Raw genomic sequence first — 22,079 nt, 5'->3', positions numbered from 1 at the left:
GAGAAGCAGCTTGAGCAGATCTTAGCTAACAGAGACTGGTAAGCACTCATCTTTATTTCAACGGGACAAACCAAATCTCAGAACCAAGGTCTTCCTCCCATAACTGCGCTTAACCAAGATACTACCAGTAAGCTGCAAGTCAATTTTCAAAAGTGGATTTTACTCTGGACAGGATGGTTTAAGAGGCCAATTTCTAAATCTGTCAACCTAAAAAAAAAGATATCCTGATACCGATGATCATCTTTTAAGATCTTTCTCTCATTCACTAGTTTCGTCTATACCTGGAAAAAGAGCAGGTGAGATCCTTCCCAACCACTCACTCATACCATACCTCCTCATCTGGCAAATACGACAGAAATTCTCCGCCAGCAGCAGACAACATCCTTCTCCAGTGTGTCTCAGGCATTCTCCTGCCCCTGTATCTAATTCACACCTGCCTTTTGAAGGTCTTGCTGTGTGCTAGAACTTACGTGTGTTGCTACTGTCGCTTTACTGTGCGGCCTTCTCCACTCTTCTTGGTGCTCCCAACTCTTCGTAGCTTGAATCATAACCTCTAGCATTGCTTCCTACCCTCAGTTCACTCAAATCCCTCCTTGACAGATGTTTGGGAGATTGAGCTACTTGGTGCTAATCAAATACTATACTATAGTTACTGGAAAGAAAAACTGTTGCTAACCCAAGCCATGAACTGGGACATGTACCATTTACCCTCTAGTATGTTCCTGTGCCCTAATTTATTCTTTCTGAGCAGCCATCTGAGCTCTGATCCAAATCCAAGCTTGACATCCCTGCTAAGCCTTACTAACTACTTAAGAGAAGAATATGAGGTCGAAGGGAGCATAGCAAACTGGGAGTTCAGTGCTGAAGAAGGGAGCTCACCTTTCCCTTTCAGGCCATGAAGGCATTCCCATCCCAGGTGAAGTGCAGCCTCTTCTTCCAACAGAAGTACAACAGGCCACACCAGATACAATACCAGTAACCCATCTCTCCTGATTTCGATGCAAACCCTTTACACCACCCCTTTCCTTTGGCCCTGAACAGTATGGAGACTCACTCTGGCCACACAGGCTTCTATGCCTCCCCCGGCAGAAGTGACTGCTGCTGTCCACAGCCAGAGTCAGCACAGCAGGCAGAGCAGGTAAATCCAGAGTCAACCCTCAACTCCAGTAATTTCCTTTTCCTGAGCAGCTGGATCCTGCTCTCCCGTCTTGACTCATCACAGCCCCTGCCAGTGCACCAGTTTTGCAGACTATCTGCCTTCTGCTGGGTTGCAGCAAGTTGGAAAGGTTGGGGGTGACCTGCAGCTTCCCCTCACCTACTGGTTTCAAACAGAGAGCAAAGCAGTAAAAGTGATGCTGTAACACTGCTGCACTTGGTTTTGTACAGAGGAAAAACACAGAGAAAACAATGCAATAGTAAAATGTGAACAATAATACCCCTCCCGTGGGGCAAACAGTTGCTGGCACATACCAAGCAGTTGTGGATAGCTACTGGCAATGGAACAGTAAAGACACATGTATTTTAATAGACACTGCTTCTCTGCAAGAAGTGGAAAGAGGAAAATCAGGGGAGCAATAACCCTGCCCTGTTGCTTCTCCTGCCAAAAGGGGTTTTTCTTCACCAAAGAAGCTACTGGGTACTAAGCTGCAGTGCTCCATCTCAGCTGTCTGGTTCACTGCCTCCATTTTATCTTCTATTATGAGAAAAAAAAAAAAACAATAAAGGGAGATTTCATTACATTCAAGGGGTAGTGATTTCAAAACTGAAAAAAAATGTTGCACCTACACGTGCTCCAGGAATTTGGTAAGGCTCAAAATTTAGCATGAATAAAAAAACCAATAAAGATCAGGTATTTTGAGAAGGTACTCAAAAACATACTGACCTATTGCAATGAATGATGATAGATGTTTTGGAGGAAAGGTTTAAATGTCACGTTACGGCCTACTGCCATTGTTAGCTACCAGTCAGAATACATAGCCCATCATCACCACGTGCCTACCCACCTCACAGCAGAGCAGTGGTTCCAGCCACTGCCTGAGACAAGATACTCAGCTATGCAGACCTCCTCCATCTCCACATTAAACTGCATTTCCTCATGCAAAGTCCTCGGCCAGCATGTGCCTCAGGGGTGCACTGAGCTGGCCCCAGAGAAAGAAAAAAAGACAACTAATTGCCTGCCTCTGAGTAGAGCAGAGACATGCTGTAAGTTACAGGAGTGAAAGAAATTCAACGAAAACCACTAACACAGCAGTGTTTCATGCTGATTTTTATTTCCATGTTATGCAACTGCATAAGTATAAATAATCATGTTCAATATACAACAATTATGACATCCATAAGGAGTTTCTTGGAGAAAATAAGACTGCAAACACTTTATTGCACAGACCCTAACAATTTTTTCTTTTTTTTTTTTTTCTGTAAGCTGAGGAATCTACCGCAGGAAGTCTACAAAAGAACACATCAGATCTACAATCACATAAAGACTGACCGAGTAGAACACAGGCAGGAGGATCTCTAACAGCTCACTGATAAGGTAAACACCAACAAACAGGTACTACATAAACACAAGCTTAAGCACTTTTACACTTCAAAAATGCAAAGAACTTTTGTCAGAAGTGATAATGAACTATACAAAATATACATAAAAGTATACTGTAAACAAACAGCTATATGTGCTTTAAAGGAAACAAAAGGATAGTTGAAAAAAATGCAGGAGACTGTAAACTAGGAAATACCTCCCAGACAGAAATGTTATTTTGAAGTGCATTAGCGTTCATTTGTAGTAACTGCCAAAGCACAGATGAACTGTAAATGTCGAGACCATTTTATCTTTAAAACTGCTCAAAAAACATCACCCATTGTTCACTAGCTCCTCTGTAAATGCATCAAAGGCAGTATGAATGTTCTAGTGCCATGTGAAAAGTCAGGAGGACTTGTTTGTGATATTACCTTTCCATGACAGATTTGCTGTAACCCAACTCAACTAATCAGTATAATAAAGTTTTCACCAGAGGGAAATGAATTCTGCACACTGTCCGTTGCCATACAAACCTACAAGTCAAGTTCACGCTGTGCTTTTACGAACAAGTTTTAAGTTTTTGAGACAGAAAGACAATCTGTAAGCCCTGATGAAACAGGCAGGGGCCTACACCTCTACTGCGGGCACACGTAACAGAAATAAGCAAAACCACTATTCAATTGATCCCCATCATTAAAAAACACCCATATGCATGGGTATTTCGTAGTGCTTCTGTACATGTTTCAAATTTTACTTTTCATCCTTCAAAACAAACTAAATACCTCCATGCTAAAATGATCAAAGTCTACACGTTCCACAGTATACAAAATTTAAATAAGGCTTAGCAAAAGTAAAAAGACAGTCACATTCTAGCACCAAATAGCTCCAACAGGTTCCTTTGTTACAAAATGCTTCTTTTATAATTACAGTATTTACTTTTTTGCATACAAATAAAAAGACTATGTTACGAAATGTATGGAGCTACTCAATGCATTTAGAAATGAATATGAAACCCAGAATTACTTGCTAAAAACAGCAAGTTAAGTCTACAACATAAGGCCCCAGCTATGTATTAAAATGTATCCGATGTCCTGAACTTCTCTGAAGATATGATACTGAAATTGCTTTTTTCCTTTTTACCTGACTTGTTGTAAAATAGAAAAAAGCTACAGTTGTATGAAGCTAATTATACAGACCTATACGCCACGATAGTACGCATTCTCTAAATGTATTAAAAAACAGGGATGAACATATAGTACTGCAAGTCATGTGCTTATACTTGTGCCTCACACTGTAAGGGCCTGAATTTACAAAAGCTCAAGGAACTCGAGAGGATTGCAGCAAAAACTGAGCACATGGCATGTGCTTCAGAGTCTCAGACTTGTCTGAGGTGAAGGTCACAGAACACACTCCCAATAGACAAGACAAGAACCACCATTCCACCAAAGAACACGACTCTTGCTGGGACGCCCTGATAACCAAGTGGTCCTCCCGTAGCTTTAACAACACCTACTCTAAGAGACAGGCTTTGTGCAGTAGGGAGACGCACATAGGTCTTGTGTTAGATCTGGTGAAGCAGTCAGCCAAGTACAGTACTATCAAAATTGGATTATTAAAAATACATGTAAAAACTCACAATAAGTCACCACAGTTATTCTGTACTAGTATTTTTTTAACTTCTAGATAGGATTTTTAGTAAGTAAAAATGTGGCCTGTTTTTGTTTTCCAGTCAGACCAATGCTTGTGCACATCCATGCCAGGTCTGAGTTTTAATAACTGTTTCATAGTTGAGTATGGCAAATAAGTGGCAAAGCAACTATCTTAAAAAAGGGGAGAGTAAACAAAGCAATCAGCAGCAAAGTATATATGCTACATTCAAACCCAAACACATGGCTAAGTATTTACAGAGGAAATCTTTTCTTCAACAACTCTCAGCTGTAAAGGTATTTTTGTACAAATACTATATGGTAACAGTTTTACCGGTTACAATTGGGAAGGCATTTTGAAAAAGAGTCTTCTCTTTACATATCCCCTTGTTGTCTTTCGTCAGTGACACGAAAGGTTTGCTGCACAAAGACACAACACAGTGCTGGTTTAAAGGCAGTCCAATATATTGACATTGTTTCCACTAGTCTTGAATTCACACCTGCTGGGTCTTAAAGTTAACAGGATTTTTTGTGAGGACTGCTCCGTGAAGCTTCCTTTCCTCGCCGCTGACGAGTTGACTCTTTGTCATTAGAAAGTGCGTTAGGGCGGTCAGGTGTGGTTGCTGACCTGCATAAATCTTTACCTACATTCTGTTTTCTTGAAGCAGACTGCTGAGCCTGAGCAGCATCTCTTCCCTTTACATCCACAGTGTTAACAAAAGATGACTTCTCTTGATTTCCAGGTTTCATGCCAAGGTTTGGAGCAGGGTGGTGGGCTTCAACTACAACAGCAGCACTGTGCAAGGCCATCAGCGAAACACTTTTTGTCATTTCTGCCTTACTGCTCCCTGTGGAAGAGGTACTTTTCTTATTTAGTTCCTTGCAGGTTGCAGGAAGCTCAGATGAACCTGCTTTAACCTTTGCTGAAGATGCATCACTCTTCGCTGAAGACACAACAGATACTTCTTGTTTACATTCAGAGAAATTGGATGAACAAGTTAGCGGCTTTCCTGGTGTTGCAGACACATGATAAGAACTCTGCCCGCTGGAAGCTGACAAATGTTTTATTGCAACCTGCTTGTTTGCATCCTCTGGCTGTTTTTGATTAGCTTGTCCTTTCCCTTTTGAATCTTGAGAGCTTTTGCTACTTGCGGTCACTTTTTCTGCTCCTTTCCCTCTGGCATCGCAGTTTGCGAGGCAAAGGATAGGCTCTACTTTCCCACTGTCAAGCTGAACATAAAGTGCATCAGTGCTTATTTTTCCTTCGGGTCTTTTGTCTGCAGAGATCATCTGGTTACTAGGACTTCTGTCTGCCTGTTTGTTCAGCAAGAGACAGTCTTTCACAGTGGAAAACTTTGGAGACATGGTTTGTTTTTCACTGAGCTGAAGTTGCTTTTGATCAGCAGATTCCTCCAAGCCTGCTGGCTCTGGGACCTGCATCTGCTTAGAACTCTCTGGGCCTGCTGGTACCGGGCAGACAGCACAGGATTTGGGTTTGGTGTCAGGAGTGATGCTGCTCATTTGGAGGGTGGCTACTGAGTCATGCTCCAAACTCACTGGCCTTTCGGCCTGTGCATGTTCATTGCTCATTTTTCTCAAAGAGCCCGAAACAGAAGAAAGGGCTTCTAGCACATTTTTGCTGGCATGTTTTCCATCTTTCCTGGAGCTGACAGATACCTGAATAATAGTTTCTTTTTCTTTTACGGTCGGAGCGCATGGTTTTTGTGACAATGTCTGTTTATCCAAGTACTTAGACTTAGAGGAACTCGTTTCAGAGACTGGCTTGTGTTTATTACTGCTGCTTTCCACATAGGTAGTAGCAGGCTTCGCATGTTCTTCAACACCTACAGCACAGTTTCTGCTTACAGTGTCTCTCACAGCAGGGGAGCCTGAAGCATTAAGTTGCTGCCGAGGAACTTGGCTTGACTGCTCTCTCTCTATAGCTTGAAGCCTTGTGTCAGTGAGCTGTTTTTGATCTTTCTTTCCTAAATCTTTGGCAGAGTCTTTCTGCACAGAAGAAACCGGTGCAGATTTTTCATTTTTAGGATCACAATCTGTTGAGGGTTGCATGGGCCGTTTGGATGGAAGAGCTTCACTCTTTGACTCTACGGTAACTTTCTTAGCCTCACTGAGAACTTTCTGTTTGGTTATGTCCCTTTCCACAGAGCTACTAGCAACACCGCTGTCATCTTTGCCTAGCTGTTTCAGTGACTCTCTGCCATCCTTAGGTTGTGCCTTGGGGCCAGCTGCCTGTATTTTTCCTTGCATCTGAGGTGGAATGGCAAAATCAGCACAGTTTTTTTCATTACTTTTGGAGTAGCTTGTTATCAGGACATCTGAGACAGATACCTTCAGAGATGACTCCCTGATCACCTCCACCTTTGCAGGGATAGGTTCACAACTTCTCTGGGCTACTGGCTGTTTAGCAGGCAACTCCTTTTGTATTTGCTTCTCTTTTCCTACAGCTTTTTCAGGAGTGCTTTGGACAGCAGAAAGTTTGGAGTATGTTTGAATAGTTTTAACACTTTGACTTTGAATAACACAAGACTTTGCCTCCATTGAATTATCCTTCTGTTTTGAAGGGGAGGTGTCCTTCTTTTGAACAGCTTCAATAACAGAAATACTGCCTTTAGTAGCTGGACTAGAAACCTTTTTCTCTGTCACTACTTCTGCAGCCACGGGGATGACTGGTGGATTTGGAGAACTCTTGCTTGTTTGCAGAATCTGAGGCTCTGATACTTTGACTTTGCCAGATTTTGAATGGTTTAACAACTGCTCTTTCTGACAGGCCAGTTCTGTCTTCCCACCACTCCCTTGTGGTGCTGGGGGTTTAGGAGATCCCCCATCACTGCTGGTGCTCTGTCCTTCTGGCAGCACACACAAAGGCAGTTCACTCTTTGAAGACTGCGGCCCAGAAAGTAAGGCGATGTCTAGTGTGCCTTCTATTGGCTTCAAACAGGAAACTGACCTCCCATCAAGTTTATATTCTGATGGACTTTTTCTGACAGGAGACTCAGTGGAAATAAGGGCTGATTTTTCCACACTCATGTCTGCTCGGCCATTCAAGGTCTTGAGAGGAACAAAAGAAACCGAGTTAATCTGAGCAGCATGTGCACTGCTGATAAATGCTCTACCATCAGCAACTGCAGTGGAGTCCTGCTGTATGTTTATAGGTCTGCCTGTATTAAGTTGAAGGCATTCATGAACATTTGATGTCAATTTGGGTTTTAGCACTGGACAGACGCTGTCATCTTTTTCTTCAATGGACATTTTCTTTCTAAGATAATCAATATTTGCAAGTTTACCATCTAATCTTTCAAATTTGACAAATTCTTTTGTTGGTACATTTTTATCTGTGTTTTCTCCCTTTCCGTTTAGGATCCTGTCAGAAGACTGAGGTAGCACATCTTGTAGTGTACACGGAGGGGAAATTCTTTTGAAGTCATAAGAAATATGACCAAGTTCATTAGGTGGAGGCCCATGAAACAACAACTGTGCATCTAAAGCAACACCATCATTTGATCTCAAGTTCGCATTCTTTTGAAGGGTATCTTTGAGTATGCCACCAGCTGACTGGGTGTCCAGAGCAACAATTTTTGTTTCAAACTGATTTGATCTTTCTAACACCTTCTGGAATGCTTTTTTGTCTCTTTCTTCCAGTCTTAAGGTATTGGGATTTTCTGGTTCACTGCTAGGTTCATGTATAGCAGCATTTGCTTTTTCAGCAAAATCTTGCTTTTTCATAACTATCTTGACCTTCAGCTTCTCTCTGTCAAGCTCATCAATGGATTCTTGCCTACCTAATTTTCGGGAGATGTGTCGTTTCAAGCAGCCCTGCTCTGCAGGCCTGACTCGTGTGAGTGATGGCACATCACATACATTCTCCTCCAAGCTCTGAAGAGTTACTTCCCTTTGGGACAATTCTCTATTCACTTCTTCCTGGGTCACTTCCAGACTGTGTTTTCGTGAACATAAGTGTTTCTTATCGCTGCCATAAGAGGGTGCAAGTTTCTCTTCAGACTGGACTCTCTTTAACAGTGGAGATCTTGGTGGCTCTGCACTCTTTGGCCTAACAATATGCCTTACTATAGTTGGAGGGGAGTGCATTTTGCTAGGAAAAGATTGAGCTATTTTGGTATTTCCAATTGAATGCCCTAGCAATGGTGATGGAGATCGCTGAGGGGATGTTGGCTGGGGTGTTGGAGAAGGTGTCCGTGCAAGGGGAGAGAGAGGAATGCTGCCAGCTGATTTGCGTCTTCCTGATCTGTATCTTTGCCCACCAAGCTTTGGACCCAAGCCATGAAGAGTGCTGGGCCTTATGTGTCCTGAACCAGCTGGAGAATTGGGAGCACTTGAACTAGGGGAACTACTCTGGGAAGAGTTAGTACCTACAAAAAGAACAAACAATCAAAACAAACATAAGATCAGCAAAATTTGTAGAATCTTGTCTAAATGCTCAGTGAGACACAGAACTTTGGTGCAAAAGGCCTACGTGCCATCTGCTGCCACAGTGTTCCAAAGATTGGAAGGTTTTGAGTGACTGGGCTGTAAACCCCTCATCATTCCAGTTACATTGCTATTTCTCCCTTTCCTCCTCTGTTCCTTCATACCCTTTAGGCTATTGCTTTCTGCTATTTAAATAGAATACCTAATGCTTTCTGCCACTTCAAAGCAATGATCAATGCTTTCCAAATAATTTACTTTTGCCAAGGGATTATACAACATCAGTCACTTTTAATACACACTAAAATCATAACAGAAGTAAAACAGGAAAAACGAGGCAGGCTTTTAGGAGCCAGAATGACGCATATTTCAGCACCCACCCAATTTTTTCAGCAATAAATCTGCATTCATGAGTGCCCATGGTAGTTCCATCATTAAGCCACTTTTTCCTCAGTCTCATTCTTTTAACAATCAGCCTCTCCCTAGGCAAGATTCCACCTTTTACTCCCAATTTGGATGGTTTATTACTCAACTGACAGACATTGTACTTGGATTTAAACTCTGGGAACAAACCTAGCAGACAGTTCCTTTTAGGTGCTTCTGTATCATGAAAACACCTTTGATTTTGCATCAGGAATCTTCTTCCCTCTTCCAGCTGTTCAATTCTTATGCTTGTCAGAGCTGACTACTCTTAGCAGAATGTAACAGATCTGGGGGGCTCACAAGAAGTAGAATATACTTCCAGTCCCTTTCCTCTGCCCTACATTCCTTCACACTCACCAGATGGAAAATCGGGAGTAGAGCGGTAGCTTGGGGTAGGTGATCTAGGAGATAAGCTGTGGGTTGGAGACCCAGGCAAGCTCTCCCCTGATGAAAGTGACCGGTTCAGGCAGGAGAAACTTTTGCTGGTGTGAAGAAGAGGAGAGGGTTGCTTGGCCAGCTTTTTAAAGAGAGATCTTCTCCTAGTGTGAGAAGAGCACAGCATTAATCACAAGTTAAGATACACAGAAGATACTATTATCACAGGCAAAACTCTTGCATGCTAACTTTGCTTCTCTCTCCCACTACCCTCAGAAAAGGAAATATTACATTTTTATTTACATGAAAGCAAACCACGCTGCAAAATGTGAAGTTTAGAAAATATCCTGATTTGATAATAGGTGAGATAGATATTGTAACTAAATCTATTTGTATTAAAATTTACTTGCTGTATTTCAGAAGAATGGTTAGCTCCTTATGAGCATGTCTTCGTTTTCTTAATTTAAAAACCCACCAAAACTGAAGGTGTATATATAGAGTACTAGCAATGTATTTACAAAATACACATAAATTTAACATCAAACTAAAAATGCCCATAAACTTTGCACTAGCAAATTTAATTAAACCAGTACAAAAAGATATACTTAAACCAAATTAAGATGCAACCTCAGTCATTCACTTTCTTCTCCACATCTATATGTGTGCCATGCAAAATTTTTTAGGTGTTATTTTAACAGATCTAGTGTAGGCAAAACAGGATTGAAAGGACACGTTACAACCACAGGATCTCACAGAAGAAGGTAAAAAGATGTAGAAGACAAGAGAGAGAACTGTATTACATTCGTATTTTAAATTAATTGTTAGGTATACACAGTTTATTCACCATGAAACAAAAGGATTTACTCACCTCTCTAAACTCTCTTTCTTCTTGGTCTTCTTACTGCGCCTGACCATTCGGCTCCTGTAGCTGTTTCGCCTGGCAGGTCCTGTCTTGATGGAAGTGTTTTCAAAAGGGGTGGTCGTTACCGAGACTTTGTTACCACTCTGCCAAAATGGAGGAGGAGCCTTTAGGCATGAGTAATACAAACAACTTTGCCTTAAATTGAAGCTACACCACACATGCAAATGTAACAAGACAGAACTCCCACATCAGAGCAAGAGCTGGCATTGTAGGGAGCCCTGTGCAGATGTTGTCAGGCTAATTTATGTAAGATAAACAATGATTCTAAGATTCTCAAAGAATTCTCAAATTTCCTAAGCTTCCTCCATTCCAGCTTTGGGACAAGGAGAAATTCCAGTAATTGTAGCTAGACAAGAGGAGACCAAGGACTGACCAAGACTGAAATTTTCAAGATACCTCCTGCCAGCACTGCGTACCACTACCCAAACAGTATATTCCAATAGCCCACATTAATTTATGATACACCACATTTGGATAAACAACAATCTCTTGGGTTGAGTTTACTCTAGTAAGCATCGTGCATGGTTGCCGTGTTTCTCTTTTTGTGTATCTGACAAAAAATAACTGCACACCCAACTGCCTAAAATAACAGAATTTCTTCCTATACATTTCTTGAAAAATTGGAAAATTCTGAAGTTCCTCCTGGTTTCAGAGAAGGAAAATAAAGACTTAAGGAAAGTGTATTTTGCATCTTTCCTCACCTCTTTATATTTCCCCATTACTTTATTGCTTTGCAATCTTCTTCTATAACTACTACTCCCTTTGACAGGCAACGCTCTGCATGTAATACCATAAACTGCCAATAATATAGGATGTAAATACACAGCTGTCTAAAATAAAATTCTGACCTACATAAGTCTGTGCTGAAAAGATTACATAAAAACTGCAATATGATAAGCTAAGACACTACCGTTCATTAAAAAATGCTGTGGTTTTTGTTTGTTTGTTTCTAAGGAAAAACTATAATCTTCTAATAGGATAGACCTCAGAAAACTCCACAAGAGAAAAATGGGACAGATTATTCATAAAAGTCCAACTACAGGATTAGAACTTCATCAAGCAAAGAAGCTCTGTGGAACATGCCTGTCTATATATGAGACCAAAGCTTTTTGGGTCTTAAGATTATGAATGGCAAGTTCCTGTCCAGTAGGTAAGAAAATATTTAATGTTCTTTGTTTCCACTTTTCCTCATTGATTTCACTTTAATAGGAGAAAACGAGAAGTAGCAGCCTCAAAAGCCTGAATTACCTGATGAAAATGCGGGAATTTAAGAAAGTATTTGAAAACATCAAATTTTTTTGAGAGACAGAGACATCTCTTTGTGTCAAAGCCTTGAATGTACTTCAGCTATCTCAGATGCAGTGCCAGTTTAGTGCAGAGAAACTAAAATCATAGCAGGAGATATACTCATGGACCTTTCTCTGGATCTGTGCAATAGTAGCTCAGAATTTGTACTTGAACAACCGCAAAATCTGATAATCCATCTCTGAAGGGAAACATAACCTCTCAATCCTTGGTGAAAACAGCAAGCACTTTCATATCCCAGTTGTCCAAAAGTTACCTTTAACAACAACTCAATGACTTCCGTATGAACAAGACCATGCACTGGCTCTCCATTGATATGAGTGATCAGGTCTCCAGCTTTTAGACCTGCTTGGTAAGCTGCACCTCCTTCTTCCACATTCTGGAAATCAGAGAAAAAGAATATACACAAAATGGATTCCTGTTTACCTTCATACTTTCGAAAGTAGGCTTTGTTCAATGAACGCTTTCTACAAAACCAATTGGCAATGAAGAAAACTTACAGATATCAAGTTACATAAAGGAAGGAAAGAACTAAAATCAGACCTCCAATGACTTAAACTTTATACTCACACAGGGCCTTGAATGTTTTCAAAGCTCACTGGAACAGTGCTTGTTGCCACTGTTATCAAGTAAGCTCTGTATAGCAGGGCGGTTTTCATGCATAATAAAGAAGGGGTGATTCATTCCCCATAGCAAAATTTCAGAATTGAATGAAGATTTTTAGCACCGGACACTGAGAAATACTGATTAAAGTAGTGGTCATGATAAAAATCATGATACCCAAATGATGATAAAAATTAACTCCACCATATAGTTAAGGATTGTTTTAATTTGGTTCAAATTCACCAGGTTACCCATTAAAGGGAAACATGCAGCACAAAGATGATGAAGGACCAAAAGAAACTGAATTGCAAATTATTTTGAAGGTGGCTTAAGTAATTTAGATTTTAAAATGAGCTTTTGAAGATTTTTAAGTCATGGAGCCACTACTGAAGCCTACAGTGCTTACGGAGCTAAAAATCCTCTACGAACCTATAGTATTTTGAAAAGCCAAGGCTTCACTTTCACTGCAATTACCATTTTTTCATCCCTGCTTTCACTGATGTGATGCTACAACAGTGGCAAGAAATAAGATTTTTTTTTTATTTATTCCATTATCAATCAAATGTAACCCATTCTCCATATTCAATGTTCTTGATGGATTAATAGGCCTGAGAGGTAAAAAACATGAACGAAGAATGAGTAATACACTACCACATCAGTAGCACTGCTACTTTAAAACCTACGATACATATTAAGAACAAAACACCATACAAAATTTCAAAGCTTTTCATAGATTTGTAATCAATTTTTCAAAATTATTTTAAGGTAGGTGAAATATTTTAGATTATACACTTACAATATTTATATATGTAGAATATATAAATGATATAAAATATGTAATTCATTATCAATTTTACAATTAAGGAGGTTGATAACCAATGAAATGCAAGAACTGCTGTCTTTTCCTTTAGCCTGTCTCCCACTTTGTTCAAATCAGTAGTGAACAGATGATGAAAAATACATAGTTTACTCAAGACAGTTAATCTTTTTCCTGTGCCATAGAGTCCCCAAAGGTATTCACAATTCCAAATGATTTGCACTTTTCTACACAAAAGAAAGTCAGTACTTGAAATCAGTCTACTTGTGTTTAGTAAAATACTGTTGACTTTCATGAATCCCTTAATTGACACAGTTTAATAAACTCCATGTATATTTCAACAATTTCTGTTTACAGTCTCCTAGTTTTGGAGATCCTGCCCTCAATCAAAGAGGGGCTGTACCAACGTCTTAGTTTTCTAAGCCACAGTACTCTGAACTTCAGACATGGCTGTTCACAACTGCCAAACTTGCCAAAAGTGACCCATACAAAAGGTCAACATCATATTTAAGTACCACTTCTGTCAAAGGTGGCTTCTGTTATCCCTACAGCCAACACTGGTCTTGCGTACAGGCATGAATTTTATTTTAAGAAAATAGTTTGGCACAACCTCATGATTTACACAGTAGCTATCAACAGATACCATAGCTACAAAAATCAAAAGCAAATACATCATTACAGTTTTCTGTGACTGTATATAAACAAAAAACTGTGTTATCTTACCCAAACAATATGGTGCACAGTATAAATATCACTGTCACCCACATAAACCCTGATTGCTCGGATGGTGAAGCCATACTTTTTTCCTGAACTGTGAATTACTATCGGTTGATGAGGACTTGCAGCAGCAATCGATGAATCACGGCTGGGAGAAGAATCTCGGGAGGATGAAGGATCAGATGACAGGGAATGAGGAGACATAGGACTTGCCAAAGGAGAAACACCAAACACATCTGGAAGAGAAAAATCTGCCTATTGGAATATATTCTGAACACACACAGACACAGAACAGGGAATTTGACTAGTTTTATACACCTTTGTGTCAAAATGTATCATTGTCTTTCCATAAACACTCTCTCCTCCTCAATCAGTGTGTATCTTAGTGAATGAGAAGTTTAACTAACAACCAGATCTTAGAACTAAATTTCTTTCCCTGGAGCATAAACTGCATTTCTTAACGCAAGGGTTAATTTGCTAGATGTAGACGGCGTTTTCCTTTTAGACAGGAAACACACTCATTGCTAACTTTGGAAGAACAATTCTCAGCCTTTTCCTAACAAACACTCATGAAAAGAAAATCACCGTTTGGTAGCAGATGTTATTGTGAGTATACCCAAAACCATCCCCCAAATCATCCAGCAACGCTAAACAAAGCGCTAATAGTTTTTTTTGTTTTCAGCTATATATAGATACAGATAAAGACTACTGTAATTAAACCACAATATCTAGCTGGTACATAGGATGGTAACTCAATGCTTGTACCAAGCTTCCATTTCTACATTCTGCAACATCATGTAAGACCACAAGAATTTCTTACAACAACAAGAATTACAGCTTCGTTTTGTTTCATTATTTTGAAAGCACTATGTGCTCATGCTTGTGCAAATGTAAACACAATTGCAGCAGCATAAAACACACTTTGGTGACTGTAAGAGGCTGACAGCTCTGCAAAGGAATGAAGCCCAGAAAGACTCCAGGTTTGCTGTCCGTGCTAAGCCATGTCACGCAAGGGAAGATACACTATGACAGCAGCGGTGCTACTCCCTGGATGCGAGTCACCAGAGGCTCACAGAGATTGGTATCACTGGGTTAATGCTGAAATGTCACAGAACAGCCAAGCCCCAAGGGGGCTGTCACTGCCAACCTCTGGCTCTGAAACATGCTCAGATTCCCTGACCCCTGCCTTCTGCTGCATGTGGGACACGTCCTGTGACTCTCAGCTACATGACTTAGGTCAGGAACACTGGCCATCTGTTGCTGTCATTTATTTTACGGATAAAAATGAATACTGTAGTTTTTTGGACAGTACTAGGTACAGCTAACATACTGTATCTATATCAATCAAAAATCTTATGACAACATTTTTAGGTGTAGGTAAAGCTAAATTTGGATTTTATAGAATAAGGCTGAGACTAAACTGAAAGAAAACCGGCATTTAATGAGCACTCAGTAACTCAGTCTATACCATCTCTGAACATAGTGATTCTTACTCAACAGCTATGAAACAACTACTAGAATACCAACTGATGAATAACTCCTGAGTGTTACTTGGCTGTGTGTGTATCATGCTCCTGTGACAGCTAATCTCAATAATTACCACACACTACAGGCCCTCTACAAGGAGAAAAAATAACCATGATGCTGTTACAGAAGTATACCAAAACCCCACAACATTTGGGAGAGAAATAGTATTTGGAAGAAATAGCCTACACAAGGAACAAGCCCAGAGCATGTGCAAGCCACTTGCAGTTTTCAGTGTCAACATTGCCCTGAACAGACTGAGCACAGGGTTGCTATCTTTCTCATTGTAAAAATTAAGTTATCATCATCTCTCTCATGCATTTTGTGAGAACTATGATTCATGTTCGGACAGCATCACAGAAAGGCTACATGTTCTTTTCATTGTCACCTAGTTGTCCTCATTCAAGCAGGGGAAAAATACTCCTCTAACTTAGACTCAACCTTTTCCTCTTGACTTATCTCATTAAAAAAATCTTCATGGTTAGATGTTGGAATTACAGGTACTGCACAGGAAGCCTATGCTGTTCTTTAAACTGTATGGTGGAGAAGGGTAAAAAACACAAAGTGAATCAGAAATTCCTGCATTAATAGGGATCAGATACACCTTTCACCTCTCCAAGGTCTCCAAAAGACATGCACAACAGCACAGTGTTTGCTCACCAAGGTATTAAGGAGCACATAAGGCACACGTGCTTTACAACCCAAAGGTGGGTGAAGCCTGAGAGGAGAACCAGAACCAACTCTAACTATTCTACACTAGCCTGAGGACTCAAGGCAATCTGCTGAAGTTACTGTCAAAGCCACCTTTGAACACATAGAGCAAGTGCAGGGTTATGTTATCAGACCAGAAGATACATAAATATGACAAGTAAAGTCTAAAAGCAGCGTATGGCCAGTGTGCAAAATTGAGAGCAATCCCACTACGAAAAAAATCCCTCAAAGTCTGGGAAATTTGGACTTTGATTCTGAACCATTAAAAAGCAAAGTACCAATGCTTCATCTGGAAACATTCAATACTACTGTTATACTTCTACTTACTTACAGCAATATTTATGGCTTCAAGTTTTGAGCACTCAATGTAAGCCATGTGAAGTACTCAATGCAAGTACAAACAGGAGCCTACATGCGATTTCTACTTTGTGACACTTCTCTCTGCTTTATCACCTTTCCTTATGGGAGATGGGAGAGAACTAGTCAGGCTGAGTGTGTTGCTGTAACAAACAGCTATTCTTGGAGCTGCAGAGAGCAAGTTACTTAAAACTGAACTTACAACCCTACTGAAGGATGAGCCGAGGACTGAAGCCTGCATCCTGCTGCCAGTCAAACACCAAGTGGTGACCACTAAGCTACATATTTGCCTGTCAGAGAAGGTCCCTCAGCTGTAATGTGACCAGTGTAACTCACTAATGAGATTGCACCATCTAGTAACACATGTGAACAAGAAGAGAAACAAATAAAGTGTGACGCAGAGGCCATTCTAGCCTCTCCAAAATCTTGCATTTACGTCATAAACCATCAAGTATGCATAAATCATAACATTGCAAACAAAAAGATTTATCCCTACCTCCTGGGATCATGAGGGACAAAGCACTTGCAGAAAGGGACTTTGTGACTTTTCCAGAGATCTTCTTTTTCTCTGTGCTTTCTAACCGCTGACGAGCCATGTGAGATGCAACTTCATTGGGAGGCTTTGAGGAGTTATCTGTACTGTCCACACTCTCGCTTCTTCCATTTATCTGATCTAAGTGCTCTGAAAAACTGCCAACTGTATAAAGAAGAAGGGATAAACATACTGAGGGAAAACTGGGGGTCAGGGAGGGGAAACAGTACAATTGTGAGAGAGGAATTTTTCTTTCTGTTAATAAGTTCACAAACCAACATCATAGAAATCCGAATACTTCTTCCAGACTTACAGAATGCATAAATGTTAACAGCATGAATTGAAGCAACAGGGTTTTGTAGTCACTGACTAAAGCAAAATAAGAGACAAAAACTAAAGCAAGTCTGGTATCTCAGTATGCAGCACTCATCTTAGAGAACTTAATCATCCATTTATTTTTCATGTGAACTCCTCCTAAAGTAAATGAAAGGCTCCAATCCTATATAAGTTGCTAACAGCACGGTAACTTTTCCTAAATCATTAAAACACTAAGTGTAATTTTATTTTTAATTATTATCTTTTGCTTTTATCTTTTGGGTGGTTATTTTCCACACAGGAGAAATACCTGGCACCACTAAACTCGGTATTACAACCACGTGGGTATTATTCTATCATAGGTAATGACCTTCCAAAATACTGGATGAAGGACAACAGTATTTCAAACAATGAAAAAAAAACCAAACATAAAAGCCTTGTGTCATGTGAACAACCTGCAGAGGATTTCTTCAAAAATTCAAAGATGTCACAGGAAAGTTGTATGACCTTATGAAACACACAGCAAGGGTAGGTTGCCTGTTTAAAGACACAGCGGTAATTCCTAGTGTTCCTTTAAGGTCACTGAATATCCTATTGCTAATGTAAAAATGAAATTAGTCTTAAGTGTAACTGATGAGTGACAGAAGAAGATCAGATGTTTTGAGTTATCCCTGTGACTGCTGTGCTAATGCCGACACTGTGACATGGGGCTGGGGGGAGTGAACATCATTGAGATGTCTTAATTAAAAACACACAACGGTGCAACACAGAGTTTTAGAAAAGAGTGATACAGATCAGTTGGTATGACTCCAGGATGATAATCAAAAGATCACCAACTTCAGCACGGGAAAATATAAAAATAGTGCTTTAAGTGCTCAAGGGGTCTAAGACTCCTTTTCTCCACAGAAGGATCTTGCAAAGGCTCTATGGTCATCGTTTTATTCACTTGCCTAGCAGTCCTCCAGAGTCAGTGGGGTGACATCAAATGTCACCTTTTCCAAAAATGTTGAAACTTTCCCATACATATTTTCATGAGATTTTATTAGATTGAGCCTGAGCCCAAACCAGACTCCTCTTGGGATGGCTTTTTTTAAAAGCAGTTCTGAAATATGGGACTTCTAAATCCATGAATGCTACTGCTAAACAACGAAGGTTCACACTGTTTCTAATGTAATCAGTCAAGAGACCCATTGTGAATTACCTGATAGCGTGGAGCTGCTGATTGTGCTTGCTGGAGTGGTAACTTCAGGTTCATCTTGCACTATTTCCTCACTCACAAAGGCAGGCTTTTCCTGTTCCTCCCGGAGTCCCACTAAGCTGGGGGAATCATCCTGTTCTCCTTCAGCTGATACGGCCAACTTCGGAAGCAAACCAGAACTGTGTCGCTGCCTGCTACTCTCAGTGTCAGAGGAGACAGATGTAGATATTTGTTGTCTGCATAAAAAGTAAGCAAACTCTCATGCAGTTATCGAGATGAGGAGGCCTGCTACCTGACAAACAGGACATGGACCACTTCCAGCCCCTCCTTCTACTTACATTTCAGAATATTCTGAACTCCAGCTTAAAGATTCCACAGAAGGCAATGTTACACTTTTCGTTTTGTCTCCTACATCTTCCTTTTCTTCGCCTTGTGTTTGAGTGACTCGATCTATGCTACTAAAAACCTATTACAGAAAAAAAAGAAAAGCACAAACCCCCCCAGTTTATCACTGATATGTTTCATATAAAGATATGCAGTAAAGAGCATTTTGGGTTATACTCTGCATGCTTGAAATGCTTATACAGTATTTCACAGTGCAAACTTGAAACTTCTTGGGGCTTTTTGAATTTCCAGGAGTTTATGCTCTTAGAATGCTTTCCTGTTTTGCTTTCTTGGCTCCTCACATACAAGGTCACAAATAACATCTCTTCCCATAAGAAATTCATCAGCTCTCTCCCCATTTCACTGTGTTAACCAAGAGAGTACAAACAAAATCCAGAGCCTTGGGGTCTCTAGGTCTCAGGATTAATGCATAGCTTGGATTAATTCACAACTACATAAAGCCAATCAAGGTAAAAAAGCCCTAACCCTAAGATACTGACTTGGTATCTACCAGTCAGGTGTGGAAAGCAGAAAAATTAGTCTGAACTGACCTGAAGTTAAGAATAAATTACTTGTCTAAAAGATTTATAAAAAATAAACTGGGATCATTGGAAGTCTGTTGTTTGCTTAGCTGACAAATAGCACACAAGTTGTCAAGTGTATATTCTACAGCCTGAGATGCAGTGACATAATGACATTAGCAAACCAAACTATTACTGTGGTACAGAGCTTTCAAAAGGACAGAAGTTCAGAGAACCACAGAATGAGGCTGGAAGGGACCTCTGCAGGTCATGTTGTCCAACCCCTCTGCACAAGCAGGGTCACCTAGAGCTCGCTGCTCAGGACCCTGTCCAGGTGGCTTTTGAAACCTCCAAGGATGGAGACTCCACAACCTCTCTGGACAACCTGTGCCAGTGCTTGATCACTCTCACAGTAAGAAAGTGTTTTATTGTCTTCAGACAGAACTTCCTGTGTTTCAGTTTGTGCCCATTGCCTCTCATCCAAGTTATCTCCAAAGGGACTGCATCATTTACTAGTATCTGAATTTGAAACATACCACCAAGTCAAAAGTAGGAGTTTACACAGAATGAGGATAACTACATCCACAATTCCTGTCCCTCGTCTTCCAAGCTATCACAGATGCAATACATACATGGCACAACAGAGGCAGCACAAAATCCACTAATTCCTTGAAGCATAACCCAGGACAAACAAGACACAAACACAGACTTTCCAAATAGCTTTAAACAGTTCCTGAAGTAGGTTAAAGAAACTTTTTAAATAGAAAGCTTTTGAAAAATCACTGCTGGATGCTATGTTAAGACTAAAAGCATGGTCATTAGGCATTCCACTTCCATTATTTCCTGCCAATCTACCCTCCACAGTATTTCCTGAGCATGTCCACTCTGCTCCTACTGGCGTCCCTTGTCCAGCAATAATTAGCTCTCATCTCAACTACTGAAGTATACTACCCTTCGGACAGTCAGCTTCACCTTCAATTCACAGCATCCAAATCAATCCCTCAAATCCACATCTCTCCTTGACCAAATCACATGCTAACCACTACTTTGCTTTTTCCCTTCAGCTTAATGTCATTTAATCAATAGCTTCTATAGTCTAGTACTGAGATTTTTGTTATGCCATCACCTGCAAGATACCCAGGACGCAACTGAAGCAACACGTAAAATATGTATAAGAAAACCAACGCAAGAAACATGCATTTAATTTCCCTAAACCTTCTCTTATGCTATCATTAATTTTTTATGGAAATACCAGTCTATTTATATCATTTTCCATTACTGTCTTAAGGATTCGAGAAATAACTTTCCTACAGAATCTTCCCATGTTTTGATTTAATGGCATTCATTTCATTCTTGCTCAATTTCAGGTAACGTTTCTTGAAGAAACAACGCCCTACACATCTCTTCCGTTTCTAACATTTCCAAACTCTATAAAAAGTAGCAAAATGTTTATGTACACAATACACACTAACATGACAGAAAATTTTACTTACTTTTGAAAATCTGTGTGAACATGAGGAAAACTGTCTTATCTCCAAATTAAAATCTTCATCATTGGTATCATCTTCTTCCTCAGTTTCCATATGATGGTATTTCTCAGAACGAGCTAGAGACAAGGCAAATAAAGTATTTGAATTTATCAGGAAGAATGGGTACCAAGCTTTAATATTAACTAAAAGCGTAATTTTGTTCTTAAGATTATTTCTGCTGAAATGTCAAACCACCAGTGAAATTGCAAGCTGACAATGGTTCTGATAAAGGAGATTTTTCAAAGCAGGAAGCAAAAGTCAAATGTAGTGATTATTTAAACAAGGCGTTCATCGCATTTATTTAGTATCATTGAATACGTACTGTCAAAATAACTCGTGTCATCTTCAGACTCCAACTGCGGAATAAATTCTGCTTTCTGCCTCAGCAGACTATTCCAGTCAAGGCTCCTGAAGAACTGATGCTGCTTTACTTCATATGCACCACCTGGGGGAGCCAAAGAAAAACACTGAGCTAACTATACCAAATCCACATAATATTACTTTAACTAAACCCCTGGCGAAAAAATGCAAATTATCATGGGAAGGCATAGTCATCACTGGAAGCAAGAAGAGTTACTACTCATTTCCACTAGAATCTCCTAAACCTGTCTGAGCACCTCCCTGTCCCTGTTTTGTTCTTGCCATTTCTTTAACAGTGGTGGCATTGCTTTAGCATCTTTCCCCTATTAACGTTTCTATTTTTATGAGTATACTAATTATCATCTGTCTGGTACACATTAGTCAGAAGCATCAGGTGTAGCAGAAATAGTCATCAAAATATAAGTAAGTGCACTAGATGAGTAAGTACAAGTCAGAAAGTAATGAAGAACGATTCTTAATAGTTGCTCATTGAAAGTACCATTGCTGATAAGGAGATCTTTTTGGCGTTTTATGGCAGTAATATGCAATTCTATAGGAAATACTGTACCATTTATCATCTTCATGATTACTGCCTACTTATTATAATGTATGTTAAACAATCACACTAGTTTCAAATTAGGAAACAACTATAAGAACACAATGAAACAATGGAATTTTTGTCCTGGGGAGGGAGCAAGGATATTATTAATAAGCATAAATCTAATTTTAAAAACTGAACACATAACCTGCAGCAGCAAGAGTTACTGACAACTTGATTGTATTGTGTTTACATGGCATGGTTTTGGTAGTGGGGAGGCTGCAGGAATGGCTTCTGCGAGAAGCTGCCAGAAGACAGCCAGCTATAAGACAGACCCACCA

General features: G+C 40.0%; 1 protein-coding gene across 9 annotated transcripts in view; it reads right to left on the bottom strand.

Moving 5' to 3' along the window:
• Positions 1–2,249: 2,249 nt before the first annotated feature.
• Positions 2,250–22,079, bottom strand: part of MAST4 (microtubule associated serine/threonine kinase family member 4) — a 298,871-nt gene continuing 279,041 nt past the window's right edge. For all 9 annotated transcript variants that reach the window (XM_074568788.1, XM_074568789.1, XM_074568792.1 and 6 more), the window contains 10 exons: positions 21,163–21,285; positions 20,805–20,917; positions 18,745–18,872; positions 18,410–18,642; positions 16,858–17,058; positions 13,776–14,005; positions 11,889–12,011; positions 10,274–10,410; positions 9,388–9,569; positions 2,250–8,552 (listed from right to left, as the gene is read on the bottom strand). In XM_074568788.1, coding sequence (XP_074424889.1) covers positions 4,681–8,552; positions 9,388–9,569; positions 10,274–10,410; positions 11,889–12,011; positions 13,776–14,005; positions 16,858–17,058; positions 18,410–18,642; positions 18,745–18,872; positions 20,805–20,917; positions 21,163–21,285 — 5,342 coding nt within the window. In that variant the 3' untranslated portion in view covers positions 2,250–4,680. The remainder of the gene's footprint in view (positions 8,553–9,387; positions 9,570–10,273; positions 10,411–11,888; positions 12,012–13,775; positions 14,006–16,857; positions 17,059–18,409; positions 18,643–18,744; positions 18,873–20,804; positions 20,918–21,162; positions 21,286–22,079) is intronic.

The sequence above is a fragment of the Larus michahellis genome, chromosome Z (genome assembly GCF_964199755.1).
Source record: "Larus michahellis chromosome Z, bLarMic1.1, whole genome shotgun sequence".
NCBI lineage: Eukaryota > Metazoa > Chordata > Aves > Charadriiformes > Laridae > Larus > Larus michahellis.
The sequence above is the reverse complement of the archived record's forward strand: the minus strand, read 5'-3'. Positions and strand labels throughout refer to the sequence as shown.